At 58.2% G+C, this 17,381-nt stretch overlaps 1 protein-coding gene across 1 annotated transcript; it reads right to left on the reverse strand.

Annotated features, from left to right (window-relative positions):
* Nucleotides 1–306: 306 nt before the first annotated feature.
* Nucleotides 307–2,820, reverse strand: EGR3 (early growth response 3). The gene is given in 3 exon segments (XM_037497045.2): nucleotides 307–1,130; nucleotides 1,133–1,315; nucleotides 2,575–2,820. Coding segments are annotated over 3 exon segments (1,161 nt in total). The 5' UTR covers nucleotides 2,729–2,820.
* Between the last annotated feature and the right edge of the window lie 14,561 nt (nucleotides 2,821–17,381).

Genomic DNA, 17,381 nt, shown 5'->3' on the forward strand with positions numbered 1-17,381 from the left:
GCCCTTGGATCAAGGCGATCCGTACTGAACAAAGCGGGCTAGACGCCACCTTTCCGCCCCCACGCCTTGGCTGGGAGGTGGGGGTGGGGGGGCAAGCGAAGGGAAGGCCCCTCGTGCCCTGGCCCCCGACTGTCGGCCAGTGTGAAAAGGTGGAAACAGGGGGGCGTCGAAGGGAAACAAGGGACCTTACGTCCATGGAAAGGCCAGGGCGCGGCCCCTGCGCCTCCGTGGCTAGCTTTCCAGCTGCTTCAGGCGAGCAGCCGGGAGACACTAGAGGGAAAAAGTGGGGACCTGGGGGCCGGAGCCTCAGGCGCAGGTGGTGACCACAGGGGCCAGGGACACCGGGGGCGCCGAGGACGCAGAGGGCGCACCCCCTTTCTCCGCCTTCTTTTCCTTTTGCTTGAGGTGGATCTTGGCGTGGCGCTTGCGCTCGTCGCTTCGCGCAAACTTGCGCCCGCAGAACTCGCAGGCAAAGGGCTTTTCGCCCGTGTGCGTGCGGATGTGAGTGGTGAGGTGGTCGCTGCGGCTGAAGCTCCGCATGCAGATCCGGCATTGGAAGGGCTTGTGGCCCGTGTGGATGCGCAGGTGCCGGGTCAGCTCGTCCGAGCGGCTGAAACGGCGGTCACAGCCCTCCGCGGGGCAGGCGTGGGGCCGCTCGTGGAGCGGGGTCTTGCTGGGCCGGTTGGGGTACTTGCGGGGCCGGATGGGCTTGAGCGTGAGCGGCGGCTGGGGCAGGCTGCCGAAGCCCGGGTGGATCTGCTTGTCTTTGAAAGCCTTGATGGTCTCCAGGGGAGTGATGGGGGGCGGGTTGACCCGGATGGGGTCCATGCCCTGGAAGGGCTTGTGCTCGGGAATGGAGCCCATGTCGTTGGGGTGGTGGTACAGGTTGTAGTCAGGAATCATGGGGAAAAGATTGCTGTCCAAGGCCGGCTTGGCCGATTGGTAATCCTGGGGGGAATAGGCGAGCCCCGGGTTGCCCTGGGGGTCGTGGAAAGACACAGGCTCCGAGTAGAGATCACTGCAGTTAGAATAGGGGGGCAGCGCCGGATACATGGCCTCCACATCGCCCTGCGGCGGCTGCACCATGCTGGCCGTGGAGGTCTGCGTGCTGAGCGCCCCTGAGGCCGGGGCACCCCCAAGATGCCGGCGCTCATGAGGCTAATAATGTTGTCCTGGCACCAGTTGGAAGGGGAGTCGAAGGCGAACTTTCCCAAGTAGGTCACGGTCTTATTGCCCGGGGCCGGCTGGAAGGAGCCCGAGTAAGAGAGCTCCGGGTTGGGCTTCTCGTTGGTCAGCCCGATGTCCATCACATTCTCTGCGGAGAGCAGGGAGAGAAGGGAGGGAGTGAGTGGAGTCGAGCTGGCGCGGGGCTCCCGGGCTGGGGCGCCTAGGTCCTTGCCCAGGTGTGGAGGGTGCGGCCGGGCGGAGCGCGCAGCGCGTGGGGTAAGAGGAAGGCTGCGCCCGGCGCAAAGCGGGCGGTGCCGGGCTCCCGGGCGCAACCTGGATACAGCAAAATACTACGGATCGGGGTGTGGAGTGGCTGCCGCACACACACCGCACACGCCGCGCACACACTCACGCATCACACACACACGCGCGCGCGCGAGAAGCATTGTTGTTCCTGCCGAGGTGGGGCGGGAGGTAGCTGTAGCTACAGGTAGTTTCAGACCCGCAGCGCGCCCGGCTCTCGCTCTCCAGCGCACACAACTCGGCCTCTCCCCCCAGCCCCGTCCGCGCCGGGACGCCGCACCCCTCCAGCAGCGACGAGCCCAGCCCCCTCCCCCCACCCCCCGGCACCCCGCCAGGGTGGCTGACCCCCGGGTCCGACGCTTTGTCCTCCGCGCGTGGAGGGGTGCTGCCCGCAAAGGCATCTCTCCAGCCGCCTCCCCCGGCCCCGGCCCCGGCCTCCGCCCGGCCCGAAGCAGCTCCCGCATCTCCTAGCGGGGGGAAGCCCGGCCCCAGCTAGGGAGGGTGCAGGGCGGCGGAAAATGGGCCCTTGTCTCGGTGCCAAGCTCCTAGAACCGGGACGGCCCCCCGCGGCCCCCGGCGCCTTGGGCCCGCGCCCGCTCCCCGCCGTCCCCACACCCCCACGGCTTTGCTGAACGCCCCGGAAAGGCAGCGTCGCAGTACCTCTCCCACCGCGGGGACTCCACGCCGCACATGGCTCCATCCCGGGTGGGAGGCTGAGGGAGTAAGGGGGGAGAGCGCGGGTGAAAGGGACGCAGGGCTCCTCCCGAGAAAGGGGGGCGACAGTACCACGCCTTTCGCGCAGCCCGGCGATCGCGCCCCTGAAGTGGAGAACCCCGGAGCCGCGCGCACATACCTCCCCGCGGCCGGCGGCGTCCCCCACCCGAGCGAGCCGAAGCCTCCGCCGCGGCGTCGCCAGCCGAGCCTCCCCGAGCCGGGAGGGCGGGAGGAGTGGGTGGGAGAAGCAACTCGCCCCCCAGAAAATTCCCAGCGCGCCCCCATCTCGCCTCCCGTCCCTCCATCCATCCGGCGGCCCCTGCGCGGGTCCCCCGCCGGCTCCGGCCGCCGCCTCGCCCCGCGCCCGCGCCCGCCGCGCGCCGCCCTTACCTGTAGCCATCTGGGTGTAGTGGGCCACCGCGTCGCCGCCGCCGGGGAAGAGGTTGAGCGCGCTGGGGATCTCCTCGGGGTACAGATTGTCAGGCAGCTGGTTTAGCAAACTGCTCATGGTCACCGGCAGCTTCTCGGCGAGTTTGCCGGTCATAGCAGTCGCCGCCGCCGCTCGCTCCTAACGCAGCTTCCAGGCGCGCGGCATCCGAGAGGCGATCCGTGGTGCAGGGGAGAAGCATGCGAGAGGGAAAGTTCGGGGGGAGGGGGAAGGAAGCGGGGAAGGGATGGGCCAGGGGAGGGGATCTTCTCTTTTTGGGGGGCGGGTGGGGGATAGGGCCAAGGGGGGTGCTCCGCGGGCGCCTCGGCCGGGGCCGTTTGGGCTGGGGTCGTGGTGGGAGGGGGGCGTTGTGTGAGGGGTGGGGGCAGGGCCGGGGGTCTGGGTCCGAGGGGGTCCGACGCGGCCTCGGTATTGATCTCACAGACAGACGCGCGCCCGCGGCCCCCCCGCCCCCCGATCCGCCGGTGCCACCGCCAACACCGCCGCCGCCTCTGCGCTGCTGCTGCCGCTGCTACCGCCAGCGCAGCCCCGCCGCTCGCTAGCGAGCTCTCTGCTGCCCAAAGCTCCCAGCCAGGGAACTCCACCAGCCTATTTATCCGAGCCCCGGGAAAGCTCCGTGACGTAGCTGCCCATATATGGACAGACAAAGCCCAGCCGAAGGGGCGCGACGTCACAATGGAAGCTCCTCACAATGGAACATTAGAAAGCAGGAAGCGGGCCGCAGCCGACGTGCGGCGCCCGCACCGCTAGCGGATCTTTGAAAAAAAAGAGAGAAAGGGAAACAGAAGAAAGAAGGAACATTCGGGAGGAGAGTGGAAATGGGGGGTGGCGCGCGAGGCCGGGAGCGGAGCTCGCAGAGCGCGGCTGGCTGGGGAGCAGTGGCCGCGGCCGCGCGCGGGGTCTGCGCGGGGAGAGCGCGCTCGCCGAGTGGGGGGCGGGCGGGGGAGTGTGCAAGCGGCCCCCAACACTCCCGCCAGGAAGAGGGAAAGTTGGAAACACCCAGTGCTGTCCCTCTGCAGCCCGGTAACTTCTGGGGAACCCGGAAGGTGTGCGCTCCGCCCCTGCGCCCCGGCCCCCCAGCGCTCGGGACCGTGGCCGAGCGCGTGTGTCCCTGGGAGGGCGGGTGTCCCTTTGAGGTGGGTCTCGGCGTGCCAGGGGAGCTCGAGGCCAGGCTCCCCGCAACTCCTGCGCCGCCCTCGCTGTGATTCGCCGCTCGCGCCCCCGCCCCGCCCCGGCCGCTGACCCAGCGCTGACTTCCAGGTGAGCGCAGAGGCCGGGGAGCCGCCGCTGCAGAGCGGCTGCGCCGCCGAGAATTCCGCTCGCTTGGGGTGGAAGGTGTGCGGCTTGGGTGATGGAGAAGGCACGAAGTGGAGGGGATAGGAAACACTTCCAACAACGCCCCCCGAAAAACTCCCTGGCAGTTCCGAAGCACCCCCTTTGGCCACGGGATGGCAGGAGGGGCTCGGCAGGCCCGGGCGCGGCGGCTCTCTTCGAAGAGCCCGCCATGGAGTTGCAGGAGGAGCAAGCCGGAGCCTCCGAGCCGCCGCCGGGCCTTCCCTGGTCCTCACCCCCCTCTCCCCACCCTCGTCTGCCACCAGGCTGCCCCCAGCACTGCCTGCCGGCGCCTCGCAGCCCAGGGCCGCCGGCTCGCCGACCCCGAGAGCTGTCACTTCCCGGGCGGCAGCAGATCCCGGGGGCGGCTGGCACGTCCCCCGGGGCCTGCTCCCGAGCGCGCGCGGCTGGGCCGCGGGAGCGGGGAAGGGGAGGCAGGGAGCGCGGGGGATCGACCCCGAATCACACCGGCTTGGCGGGGGAGGATTCCCCCCTCTGTGGCCGCGTGGGTGTGGTGAATCCCGCGTCCCCGGCCTGGGAGTCGGGCTGGGGGGCCGTGCGCTTCTCGGGGGGAGTGGGGGTGTTGACGAGGAGGGCGTGAGGATCCCCGGGCCTCGCGCCGTGGGAGGGCCGCGCGGGCCAGGGACGCGTGGGAGGAACTCCCGAGCTGCACATCGCGGTGGGGGTGGATGACAGCCTCGCTCCCCTCCCCGCGGGGGGGAACTGGAGGTGGGAGCGTCCGCCTGGCCTCCCCCGGATCTTCTCCGGTTCTTAGGAAAGGAGGGATTCCCGCCGCCCGCGAGTCCCAGCGCCCCCACCCTCGCCGCGGCTCCCGCGAGGCTCCTCCAGCTACACGGGGCGCTGCAGCGCCCCCGGGCTCTGCGCCGCCGGCTGGGCGCGGAGAGCGAGCGCGCCGCCGCGGTCCGGGGCTCCGGCCGGAATCAGGGCTTGCGGCGGCTCCCGCCCCCGGCTGCAGCCCCAGGGGGGCGAGCGGCTGGCCCGGGGGCGTGGGCGTTCGTGTGAGCCCGGCCGGGCGCGGGAGGGGCCCTGGAGGCTGCAGGGAGGGTCGCGGGGCGGCGGGCCAAGCCGGGAAGAGCCATACAAGGAGCGAATCCGGTGACGCGCCGGCCGCGCCCCTTCTCCTTCTCGATTTGGCTGTAGATTCCGGTCCCCGGATTTGCATATTTTGGCATCCAGTGGAAAAGGAAAGAAGAACGGAACCCGCAGCCTTTAAAGGAACCGCACAGGCCGCAGCGTCACCTCGGGAGGCGGTCTTGGGGGGGAGTGAAAAATTAGCAACTCTGGCCACTGGCCGGGGATTCTGGCGGCAGGGGGTCGGCGGCGACTTAGGACCTTTGGGTAGCTCCGAATCCCGGTCCTGGCCCCTCGGCTGCGCTTCCTGTTGCAAGTGCACCGGGCGGTGCCTGGGGGTCTCCGCCGGCTCCTGCCCGGGACTTGGAGGGGACGCCAGATCCACGGCCCAGGGCGAGCGGCAGGCCCGGGCGTTAACTGCAGTGCCCACGTCTCCCCGCACGAGGCAGCTTAGCCTGCAGGGCTGGGGGAAGGAAGCCAGAGGCTTCTGGGTCACCCCGCGCAACTCCGGAGCCCCTTACCAGGGTGCACTTTCCGCCCCTCACCGGTTGGGACCTCTCCCCGGGAGAGTAGGGGCTGCAGATTCCGGTCCCAGCGGCCCGCGTGAGGAAAGTCAGAGGCAGTGGGAACCTTTGGTCTCCTGGAAAGCTCACAGGCCAGGGGGAAGGTGGGGCGTGTACCCACCCCAGAGATGATCTCTGAACACTTTGAGCCTCGTTGGACTAGTTGCACCCCCAAAGAAGAGCGTGTAACAGGGCTTGCCCGCCTGCCCCACTGCCGGCCTATATGTCGGTGAGACTGGATCCGAGTCTTCTGGGACAAGATGCCCATCCCCTCCTGGCTAGATCTGGTCACAGAACGACTTCTGTTCAGTTAAGTAGTGTTCATTAAAGTTTCACTGAAACCTTGGGTCCATTTCTGAATTTCTTTCTCATCCTCAGTTTTTTGTCTGTAAAATGGGATAATACTAGTACCTACTCCTTAGGAAGCATTACATTAGATAATCCTCATAAAATACTTATGTCAGACCCCAGCAAGCACTCAGTAAATGACAATTATTGTTACACCTAATTCTCCCCCGTTACACCATGTGCCAGAAAAGCCGTCTTCCCTGTGTGTCCTAGGAGTGAGTTTAGGTGATGTGGGAGTGCCAGGTGTGGAGCCCCAGCCCTTATCAGTGGGATCACATAAGAGAAGTGTTAGTGTTTATTATTTAGGGGGAAAGGAAAAGTCCTATTTGTACTCAGGTCCCTGCTGGGGACTCCTCCAATGCAAAGATGGCCAAGGAATGGGCCTTGCCCTGCAGTGCTCAGACAAGGGGTGAACTCTCAAAGCTGGTGATGACATAAGGCAGGGTACAAAGAAGACACTCAGTTGCTCTTTACCACCTGGAGCACCCTTCTAGCCTTTTGGAGAGGGCGGTTGTGGCTCCTGGGGTGAAGTGGGGGTCTGTGCCCTTCCCTCCTCTGCTATGGACAGAAGCATGTTGGGGAAGCCTCCCTCTGCAAGGATAGCTTCCCTCTGCACTGCCCGGCTCCTTTTCAGGTTGCTGTCCACAGAGGTGTTCCTTGTCACCCTGGAAGGCGGTGACAGAGGCCAGGATTCTGCGGCAGGAGGGGCAGTTCTGGCTATGCAGCATGGTATGGGTGTTTGGAGTGACTGCTCAGGGACTAATAGCATTCTTTGGTCTGCTCGGCAAAAGTCTTGAATTCAGCACAGAAAATACACTTTTCTCTTTTCCTGCCTTCTTCTTTCTTCTCTCCCTTCTCAACAGGGGCTGAGGGTGATTTGTCTCAGTTTTATTGGCGGGCTCTGGTGAGATTGCCTAAGGCCTAATTGCCTGAACTCCAAGCCCTGGACTTGTCGGGGAGCGAGTAGGCACTAGTTCAGGGCGGGCATCCTCACCCTGGAGATGGTGAAAGGCAGGCTGGCCCCTCCAGTGCACAGCCAAGGCCACCCAGCCCCCTTGCTGTCTCCCATGGAACCTAGTTAGCCTGGCCAGCTGAGCTTACGGGAACTGCTGCCATTCGTGTCGGTGGATGTGGATGGGTGTGTTTGTCTCTGCAAAAAGCTAAAAGGAGGAGAAGTGGATCTAGAAATCCATCACAGACGGCAAGGTTGCTGCTCTGCCTAGCTACTTAGTTCCACCATCACTTCTGAACTTTAGCTCCCCTTTAGTTAGTTGTTCTCTGCTGTCTTAGAAGACCACACCCCCATCCAATTAATTTGAACTGAGGTGTTAACAATTTAATGCATTGCCCCTCACTGAGGTTATTTGCGTTTAAAAGGAAATGCTTAGTTAGAGAGGGTGATACAGACCCCAAGGGGAAGAAGTCCTGTGTTTAGCATGATGCCTGGAAAATGATAGGTGCTCCTATGTGCTCACAGAAGAAGGTCTGATTGTGGGGGATGGAGCCCAATACGAAGGTATGGGAGATTCGGGGATACAGAGGGTGTCCTGGGCTCCTCAAATCATACGAGGCACTTGTGTACCAGGCTTCCCGGTGGGATTGCTCATAAATGACAATTCCCCATTGCTTTCCTTTTGGGGTACCCTTGAGGACCTTCACAAGAGATGGACAGGTCATCTCCCTGGCCAGTCATCCCTGCATTCTAGAGGTCATAGCCATTCTGCTATAATGAGAAGTCATAGCCATTCTGCTATAATGACATTTCTGAGTCTAGGTGCTTTTTGTCTGGAACTCGCAGAAGGGGATGTTGGCACACAAGAAGACTTTTTGAGGGTAGCACTCTGCGTTGAGTCCATTGGGTATCACGTGAGGACGGTGGGAGCTTCCAGCTTTCAGAGGATGGGGTTATAGGGTCCCTATGAAAGAGCTAAGATATCAGAAAGAGTCTGAATAGCTAGATAGAAGATAACTGGCCAGGAAGTGGCCGAACTGAGATTTGAACTCAGGGTAAAGCTCCTGCTCTTAATTTCACCCTCAAGGCTGTCAGGGGAAAGAAAAGAGATGAGGGTAGGCGGACAGATAGGTATAAACCTGTGGAAAAGGCAAAGGGCAGGAGAAAGGCTCCCCACCTGCACCCCTCAGGAGTCAACAAGTGGTGGGGGAGGGGAAGGAGGCAACAGGAGGTCGGGGCTCTCACTGGGGAGAATGGCAATGGTGCCACTTTGAGGCCAAGTCCCACTGCCCTGGGCTGTCTCAGAGGCCCCTGGATCCTTCTAGAAGCTGATCACACACTTCCATCTTAAACACCTGTTTGTGCCTAAGTCAAATGAACCCATAACCTTGTTGAATGTGTTTTTTTTTTTTTTTTGGATCAGACTTCAAGCAGTTTTCAGGAGAGTCTAATGAGCAAAGGGAGAAATTTCTGTAACAAAGAAACATTTGTGTGGTGGGGTGGGGGTAGGAAAGGCAAAGTGGCCCAGAGAATCCTCCTCATACACAGGTCCAGGGCAGTCAATAACTGCTGTGTGGGGTCCAGAGGATGAGTTCAGGTCCACGTTGGGTGTGGGCAGGGGCTCCTTGAAGGTGACACTGGGAAAGCGTGCCATGTGGCACGTGGCAAGTGCAAGACCTGGCCTGGAGCTCTGGGTTCTGCTTAAATTACCTGTGTGATTTTGGGTCAGGTCTTGTTCCTGGTTTCTGACAGATGGCAGGACTGGATAACATACTCAAGATTCCTCCCAGCTTTGTTAATCTGGGAGGAAGCAACGTGCAGACATTTCTAATCAAATTTGGGGTTCTGTAGGGTTTGGGCTAGGATCCTCGGAGAAGAGAAGGAGGACTGGTTCAGGGGATGAGGTTTTGTAATGGGAACGTTGTTGTCTTAGCTCAGGGGTTGTTCATGGAGGGTAAGTGGGGTCATGTGCCTCAGAGGGCCTATAATTGCCCCTGGGGGCCACTGGGGGCAGGCCCCTTCTCAGTTGGGAGGGATGGCACTTTGCAGAAAGGGCTCTTGGGGATGGGGCTTTTTGGAAAGAGGAACTTTGTTATCTTAAATGAACCGGAAAAGGTATGAGTATGGGGGGACAGTGGGAACGCTGTTAGGGGAGCTTCACTCATGGGTTAGGTGCTGGATCCAAGAGGCTGGCAGCTTCTTCTCCCTCCCCCCATCCTTGGGAAAACCCGAGACAGGTATGGGCCCTAGAGCCAGGTCTCTCATCATCCCCCAGTGTCAGGACTCTCCCCTCAGCCTCAGAGAACAGCAGGTCCTTGGCCTCACCCATTAAGGTGAGGAGCTGGGGGCAAGTTTCTGGTTTCTTCTTTGCTGTTCTATGCAATCAAAGTTTTGGAGTCTAGGGAAATCAGAAAATGAATCTTTTGGGCCCAGAATTCAAGCTTCTCAGTTGTATTAGCATCCTCTCTCACCAGATGGTATAGGCAGGGCTCCCTGATCTTTCTCATGCTGAAGCTCTCCTAGAAAGTGAAACCTGCTTTACAGTCACTGGGGTAAAGGACTGACGTTTTTAAGTTCCGTTCTGCTGCGCCGAGGCTGGAGGAACAATACAGGTCAGCGAGCACCCACGGGGAGTCTGCCTATCAGCCTGATGGATGGTGTGATCTTCCCAGCTAGGGCTCAGTGTAGATGGGCACAGGACAAGGGGCATACTCTCTCCACCCCTCAGATACTGCAGGATTATTAGTGAGATGGGGATCCGGGTTCCCTGGGGGCAGGGATTAGGTGTTATTCAAGTCTGTCTGCCTAGCACGTACACTGCCTATCCACAGTAGATGCTGCATACAAGCGTGTTCACCCACTCAACCCCAGTGTCCAAGCTGATGATGCTGAAATATTCCCCCAACTGCACCTATAACCCACCTCCCACCACACAGGATGGGGGTGGGGGTGGTATCTGCTAGAATTCCATTTGGGGGGATGTCTCCTAGAACCAAATGTCAATGGGACAATGCGACACAGACTTGAAGCTGGGATTCTGCTGTCAGGGAGCTGACAGTGAAGTGAGGGAGGAGGCTCTGCTGGAAGTCTTCAGATACGGGACAGAAGCCTCTCAAAGGAGAGGCTGGCAGGGAGGTCTGAGGGGGAAAGACCACTGCTGGCTTGGGGAAGGGACTTGCTCAGGGAGAGGGGGAGAGCTGATGGAGAGAGGGCAGCTTGGTCAAGGCCTGGAGGAGTGGCTAAGGCCCGTAAGTGAGGAAGGGAGAGCTAGGTCGGGAGACTGTATGCCACCCCAAGCTCTCACTTTCATTTCTGAAACTGGAGCCCATTCGCGGTGTCCTTACAGGACTTCTCCACGCAGAGTGCCTGGCCTAGGTCTGATTATTGTTTCTTGTGAGGACTAGGGAGCAATTTTCGAGGGCAAGAGAGAACAGCTAGATCCCAGCGGCTTCAGGAAGACAAAGGCTTGTGTCTGGATCCTTCATGGCTGTAACTCAGCTAGAACCTGGCTTACGGTGTGATGGTTACCCTTAAGGGGGTGCGCCATAAATTATTAAAGAACGAAGGTGCCAGACACTCTACCAGGCCCCCTTCCTCATGCCAGCAGTAGAACAGGAAAGGAAGCGAACTCTGGGTGAGAAAGGAGGAGCTTGGGGAGTCCAGTGGATCCTCGGTTGGGGGTGGGGTGGGATTAATCAGACATAAACTCAAGTGGTAATAGCCCCGTTAATTGAGTGGTAATGATCCTTGGTATTTTTCATCTTCAAAGCCAGGAACAAACTGTAATTAATACTCCTGCCACCCGGGGGCAGGGTGGGGGGTGGTGCAGTGTGGAGAATCTTGAGCCACTGCTATTCAGTGGGTAAACTGAGGCACGGGCCAAGAATGTGTGGTTAGGAAGAACGAATCTAAGCGCTGCAGAGCCTGGCACCTCCGGGGTGTCGTGAGAGCACCAGAGCGCCTCCTTCCCAAGCTCAGGACGCTGGGGAGCTGAGGTCCTATGTGGCGCGAGGGCTCAGGAGACTGGGGCAGCGGAAGAGAAAGTCTCAGCTCCTGGCCTAGCCAAGGGTGGCAGTGGAGGGTCGGGCTGGCGGGACAAAGGCCGGCTCTGGTCCGGGAAAGGCGGGGTGCGCCGGGTCCGGCTGCGCTGCAGTGGCGCGCAGGGCAGAGCAGGGCCGGGCCGCGTCCTTCGCGCCCAGTGGCCGGCCGGCTTGCGCCGCACACTCAGCGTGAGTCACCGGCGGCTCCGAAATGCCTCCCGGTTTCCTCATCGCAGTCTGGCTGCCCTGAGCCCCGAGGGAGTTTTTCATTAGGGTGATTACCCCGCCGTCATTAAAAGCTGGTAAATATCACCCAGGGACCGAGGGCGCGCGCGGCTGCCTCTGAACTGCAGCCCGGTTCACTGGCCCCCGGCCGGCCGGCCGCGGGTGGCGCCTCTCGGCGTCCCTGGCCGGCCACCAGTTCGAATCCCGGGTGTTGGGTACTGGGGGAGGGGGGAGCTTGTGGGGGTGGGGGCGAGAGACAGGGGCTGCCAGCCTTGGCGGCCCGCTAACGCCATTCCACAGGCGCCTTGCTCCAGGACCGCGGTGTCCTCGAGGGCATTCATTCTTCGCCTTGGTCATGACTTACTCAGAAAAGCCTTTCCCGTGACCCAGCCAGGTACGCCCCAACACACTCCTACGTCTCGCCGCAATCCCACTAACCTTTTTTTCTTTAAAGAGAAAAAATTGTGTAATTCTTTGCCAAATGTCTGACCCCCACTCTCCAGCCCCAAGGTTCCACAGGAAGGAACTGCTTCTGACTGTCCACTGCGTCCCCACACTACACCGTCCCAGCCCCACTCAGACCCCACCCAGCACCCCTGTCTGGCAGGTCTCAACTTTTTTGAATGAACAGGTTCCTGCAGTTGATGGGCTATGCCTCTGCGTTTTCAAGACTTGACAGTTATTCACTGTGCACCAATTCTGTGCCAGGGACTGGCCATACAGCAGTGCTGCAAACAGTCCTTACTTGCTTGGAAAGTCGAGGCTGGGGTGGAGATGGGCAGTAAGGAAATGTATACCAGCTGGAGATAAGTGATGTGAGGAAAAATACATTAGACTGATGGGAGAGAAAGTGATGGGGAGCCCATGTTGAGATCCTTGCCTCTTAGAGCTGGCACCAGGGGCACAGACGTCAAGGTACCTAGGCGGATGGATGTGTGGTCTGTGCTACAGGCCAGCGCATTCACTGGACCCTCTTTGAAAACTTCTGTGTAAATAATCTTTGCAATAAGAGATGACATCAAAGTCCACTAAGGAAAGTCAGGTCTCTGAAGACAAAATGACTTGCCCTTTGGCCTCTTGCCCAGCATCAGCCTCTCTTCTGGGGTGGGCTTCCCGCCTGCCACCAGGTGGCCTAAGAAAAAACAGTGCAGGAGGACAAGGTCCTTTACCCAGGCCTGGGAGAAGGCGTGGCGGCGGGCCAAGGGTGCTGTGGCTCTGGTACCCCAGCCCCAAATCTCAGACATTCACTCCCTTCTTGTACCAACCCTCTCGGATGAGGGGGAAAGCAGCTTCTAGACCCCAAACGAAAGAAAAAGTCTTTGCAATGGAAACTCAAACTAACACCCCCCCCACCACCTCCACTTCCCTCCCGTGGTCACACTTCCGGCAGCCACCACAGGGTATTTTGGGTTCGAAAACAAAGCGTCAGATCTATTTGAGCAACTTTTTTTTCCATCGGAGTAGAAGCCCAGGGGCTGTGGCCACCCTGGGCTCGGCCACTTCCCCAGGGAACTGACGTGCTTCCCTTTCTCCAGTGAGGACCAATTTAGCAATTCAGATTGGACACTTTTAGCTTCTCCTTTCCCTGGTCTGGCAGCAGCCAAGGGGCCAGAGGTGGGGCTGCTGGGGGGTGGATGTGTGTCTGGTTGCCTTCCTTGTGGACTTCAGGGGAAGGCCTGTCCCCTTCTGCCAGGACCTCCCCATACTCCCCCATACTTATCCCCAAACCAAATGCATCTGAAGCATCAGGAGACTCCACAGGGAGAGGTGGGGTCAGTGCTCATCTGGTCTTTAGTATAACCCAAGAGATGGCGAGTCTGTCACTGTGGGAAGGTGTGTGTGTAGGTTGTGAACCAAGTGGGCACACATATCTACAGACTGCATGTACATTGCAAACCTGACGTTCGAGACTGCCCGGGCTGAACAATGCATGCACACACAGCTTGCATGGATGTCTAGAAAGAGCTTGGCAGAGTCGGAACCCTGGAGTGTCTAGCGGGTGCGTACACCATGTGATTCTGTGTGGGCTGGTGTATTTACAGTATGTGTGCAGGATGCGTATAGTAGAGGTGTGTGTAAGTATGCGCGTGCACGTTTGTGTATGTGTGGAAGGGCAGGGCCTGGATCTCTGGGCATGCGGGGAGGCGAGCTCTGGACAGTGGTGACCAGTGTCCAATGGGCAAATGTAGTTGCGTCTCTGGACCAGGGTTTGAGGGTAGCTTATTGAGGGTAGCTTAGTGAACTCCAGGTGGGAGCCTGCATACCTGTGGGAGCGCTGGCTGGGGACCAGCCAGTTTTTGTTTTCATGTGTGCCTAGCTGCAGCCCTGTCAGGCCTTCCCTCAAGGCCCCTTGCCCCACTAGAGGCAGCTTGAAAGCTTCCCCCTCTCTGACTTGTCAGCCATTTTCCTACGGCTCTTTTCCGGTGCTGAACTCCTAGAGACCTCAACCCAGTGACTGGTTCTGTCTGCATTCTCTCTCGCCACACAGGAAGTGCTTCCCTTCACTTTTTGGCGAATAGCTGAGTCTCCAGCAATACTGAGAGTGACTGGCTCTGTGGCTTTATGTCCACAACAGGCATACAACGAATCCCTTGCTTTATAGAGACTTGAATGTCTCCATCCAACTGTTTCTCTGTGTGTGTGTGTGTGTGTGTGTGTGTGCAAAATGAGTGTGGGTGGTTGAGTGTGTGAGAATGAGTGGTATGAGCAGCGTGTGCATGTATGTGTGTATCTGTGTGAGTGTGGGTGGGAGCAGAGTATTTGAACCCCTTTACGGTGCTGTCCATACTGGTTGGCCCTTCTGCCCAGGCCCGCCAGCTCCCTGCCAACTTTCATTGCAAGAAAGAGTGTTGGCCTTCAGTGTCCTGCTCCACCTGCCTTTCTGACGGGCTCAGCCTCTTTCCTTCAAGCCCTCTCTCCATCCAGTTGACTTAGGTCAGTGGGGTGGACTCTAGCTCATGAGGACACAAGGAGGTGCTTCTGGGGCCTGCCCTCATTGAGAACACCTTGGGAGGTCCCCAAGTCACATTTCTCCCCTCTGTCCTTGAGTGCAAATGCAGGGCCTTCCCTCCACGGATTTCCTCCACCTGGATCTGGGGAAGATGAGCTCTGTTGCTGGCTGCTGCTTCTGGAATCAGGGTCCCCCGAAATCCCAAGGTCCCTGGCTTCCTAAATCTGAAACGTCCCTGGCTTCCTATATCTGAAACTCCTTTTTAATTTGGCCTCCCAATGGGGTTTCCTAGTTCTTGCAGCCAAAAAAACTTGGCTTTTTTATTCTTAATTCCAAGACTGCTCATTCTGTCCTGTTCTGGTGGCTTCACGCACTCCACCCCACCCCCACCCCACAGTTCAAAAGGACAATGATAGTGACTTTCTCTCCTATTCTCCACAATAACCATAAAATTGCAGACTATTTGGCTAGATGGGGCCTCAGAGCAAGCCAGCCCAAGCTGTTTCGGAGATGAGGAGGCTGAAGCCCAGAGAGGGTGGCAACCTGCCCAGGCTCACACAGCAGCGATGGCAGCCCTGGCACGAACATCAGGTTTTTACTCTTGGTCAGTGGTTTTTTCAGCTATATCAGGCCATGCCTTTCTTTTTGATTTTATTCTCTTCCCTTCCTTTTCTATGGAAATATTCTTCCCCCTCTTTGAAACGTCCTCTCTGTGGAGCAGGGCAGCTTCTGGTGGCACCACGGTGGCACCTAGAACCAAGCCCCTGTTCTGGCTCGGGCTTCCTTCAGTCCTTTTGAAAGACTTTTCGCTTCCTGGTCCCTCATCCACCTAGATCCTCAGGGACCTTATCCCCCCTCCCCTGGAAGCAGCCTCTTCAGCTCTTATTCTCCCTCCTAGTCCTGAGGAGGCAGATGGGACCACAAGGAATTGGCTTCGCTCTCTGACCTTAGTTTCCTGGTCTCTAAATTGGAGTGAGGGTCTCAGAAAAGGAAATATGAATATTTGTGCATATGCTTGTACCTACACGTGTGCATGTGTGTGCGTGTGTGTGTATGTGTGTGTGCATGTATGTACACAGCTCATGTATCTCCCAGGCTGTTCCTGGGGGTAGATGGGAAAGTTAATTAGCACCAGGATGAAAGGTGCAGAGAGATAATTGCAGGTAATATCAGGAGAGCTAGGAAAGTGGAGAAAGAGACCCTTGACCTCCTGGGGGTTGGGAAGCCCCTGGCCCCAATCCTGCAAATCTATCAGACACCTGGAGAGGCAGGGGGAAGGGAGCAGTCTGAGTGAAGGGTCTTTGTCTTTACAGGGAAATGCTTGTTAGTTGCTAAGGAACTGGGTTGTCTTTCCTGATCCAAGCCTCCCAATGTTTTGCTGAGCTTGGGTGGGGGATGCTGGGCTGGGGCTTGAGGCTCCCTTGACAGTTGGTTTTTTCCCTGGGGCTGCAGAGCCCTGATGGATCTCTTGGGAAGGTCTCTCATCTGGGGAGGGTGGCTCTTTCCCATTACCCTAAGCCTGGCTGCGCGCTCCAGCTGACTAGGGAGAAAAGCAGGTGAGCTGGAGGCAGGGAAGAAAAGGAGGAAAACATGCATTTACTGAACAGCCTGCATACAAGGCATTGTACTTGGGTGCCTTCCATGCTATCTCATTTAACCATTGTAGCAAATCTTTAAGGTAGGCACTCATTTTCATTTATTTTTGTTACACTGTTTTTTATAGCTGAAACAAAGGTCCAGAACAGTTGAGGGAGTTGCCAGAGGTCACAGGGTTATCTAGTGGTAGAAATTCTTTTTTTTTTTAAAGATTTATTTATGCATATAAGAACTGGGGTACAGGCCAGAGGTGAGGGGGGTGAGAGGATTCACCAGAGATAGAGCGGGGAACAGAACAGGTGGATCTTCTGAAATACACTGCTGAGGGGAGCAGTGGGCGAGACAGGAGAGGTCTGCTGTGCCATGTGGGCAGCTCCCTGGCCAGGGATTGAACTTGTGCTGCAGTGGCTGCGGATTGCTTCATAGGTTGCGTCTTAACCCCTGCACCACGAGGGAGGCCCTCAAGGGGTAGAAATTCTATATGAATCTAGGTCTGCTAGGTAAGTGAAATTAGGCTTTTAAAACTGTACCACCTAATGCATATACCAGGCTCTTCCTGTCTTAAATCTACTTGGCCCTCATCTCAAACCCACTGCCTCCACCATGACCACCCCCACCACCTCCACCACCACCTCTACTTCCACCTCCACCAGTGGATTAAGGGTGGTGAACTGTTGAGAGAGTGGGCAGGTGGGAGAAGGTGGTATGGCCTTGAACTGGGACAGGCCATTGATGTGAGTATTCAGAGCTGACTGTTCCCACAAATTACACTTGATCTGGGGTAGCTGAAGCTGGGGGTAGGGAAGACGCTTTGCTTTGGGAAGTTTCCCTTGAATTCCTCTGGAGCTTCTAGCCTTTGGCCCACCGTGGCTTCTGAATAAACAGAAGCTCTGGTCTTTATTTTATATAGCTCAGAGAGTAAAATTAGGGCCCTGTTTACCCTTGCGTGCTAAGAATGAGAAGTCTTGAGTTAACACCAGACTCCACCACTACTAGTTACGGAACAGGGAGTAGGTTTCTTAATGGATTCCCAGTCTCCTCCTCTATAAAATGAGAATAACACCACCCATATGATTAGGTGGTTGTGACAACTGAATGAGCGCATGTGTAGGAAGGCCCCGGTGGGTGCTAGGCAGCGCAGGAATGCTTTAAGTGAGATGCCACACGTCGGGCATTTGGTCTGGTACCTGGTAGGCCGAGAGCACACAATAAATGGCATCTGATAACGATGATGTTATCCGTCCTTCTTATCCCCGCAAAGGGGTCACTAATACTCCCTTATATTTTTCTTAGCTGTTTCATCGGAGATAGGGGATACGCATGCTAATTTTGCTGTTGGTGGAGGAGGTAGTGAAAAGAAAAGGGGCCCAAGGAGTTCTGCAGGCGGAGGGCTGAGTCAGGGTGGGTTTCCCCAAGGTCTCCATGTTCCCCCTCCACCTCTCCCCAGCCGCTGCAGCCTCCCCTGTGGCTGCCAGGGGCCATGTGGCCAGGCCGGCTTCAGTTTAGAGTCTGGGCCAGTTTGGGATTTTTTTCACATTCGGAGGCTAGGAGGGTGGGGGTCTCTCCTGCAGCTGAGCCAAAAGCCAAAACACCAGGGGAAATGATAGGAGGGGGAAAAAAGGAAGGAAAGCAAGCCGATAATTTCCTCGAA

Source organism: Talpa occidentalis, unplaced genomic scaffold, assembly GCF_014898055.3.
Source record: "Talpa occidentalis isolate TD23 unplaced genomic scaffold, MPIMG_talOcc4v2.1 talOcc4.8, whole genome shotgun sequence".
Lineage (NCBI taxonomy): Eukaryota > Metazoa > Chordata > Mammalia > Eulipotyphla > Talpidae > Talpa > Talpa occidentalis.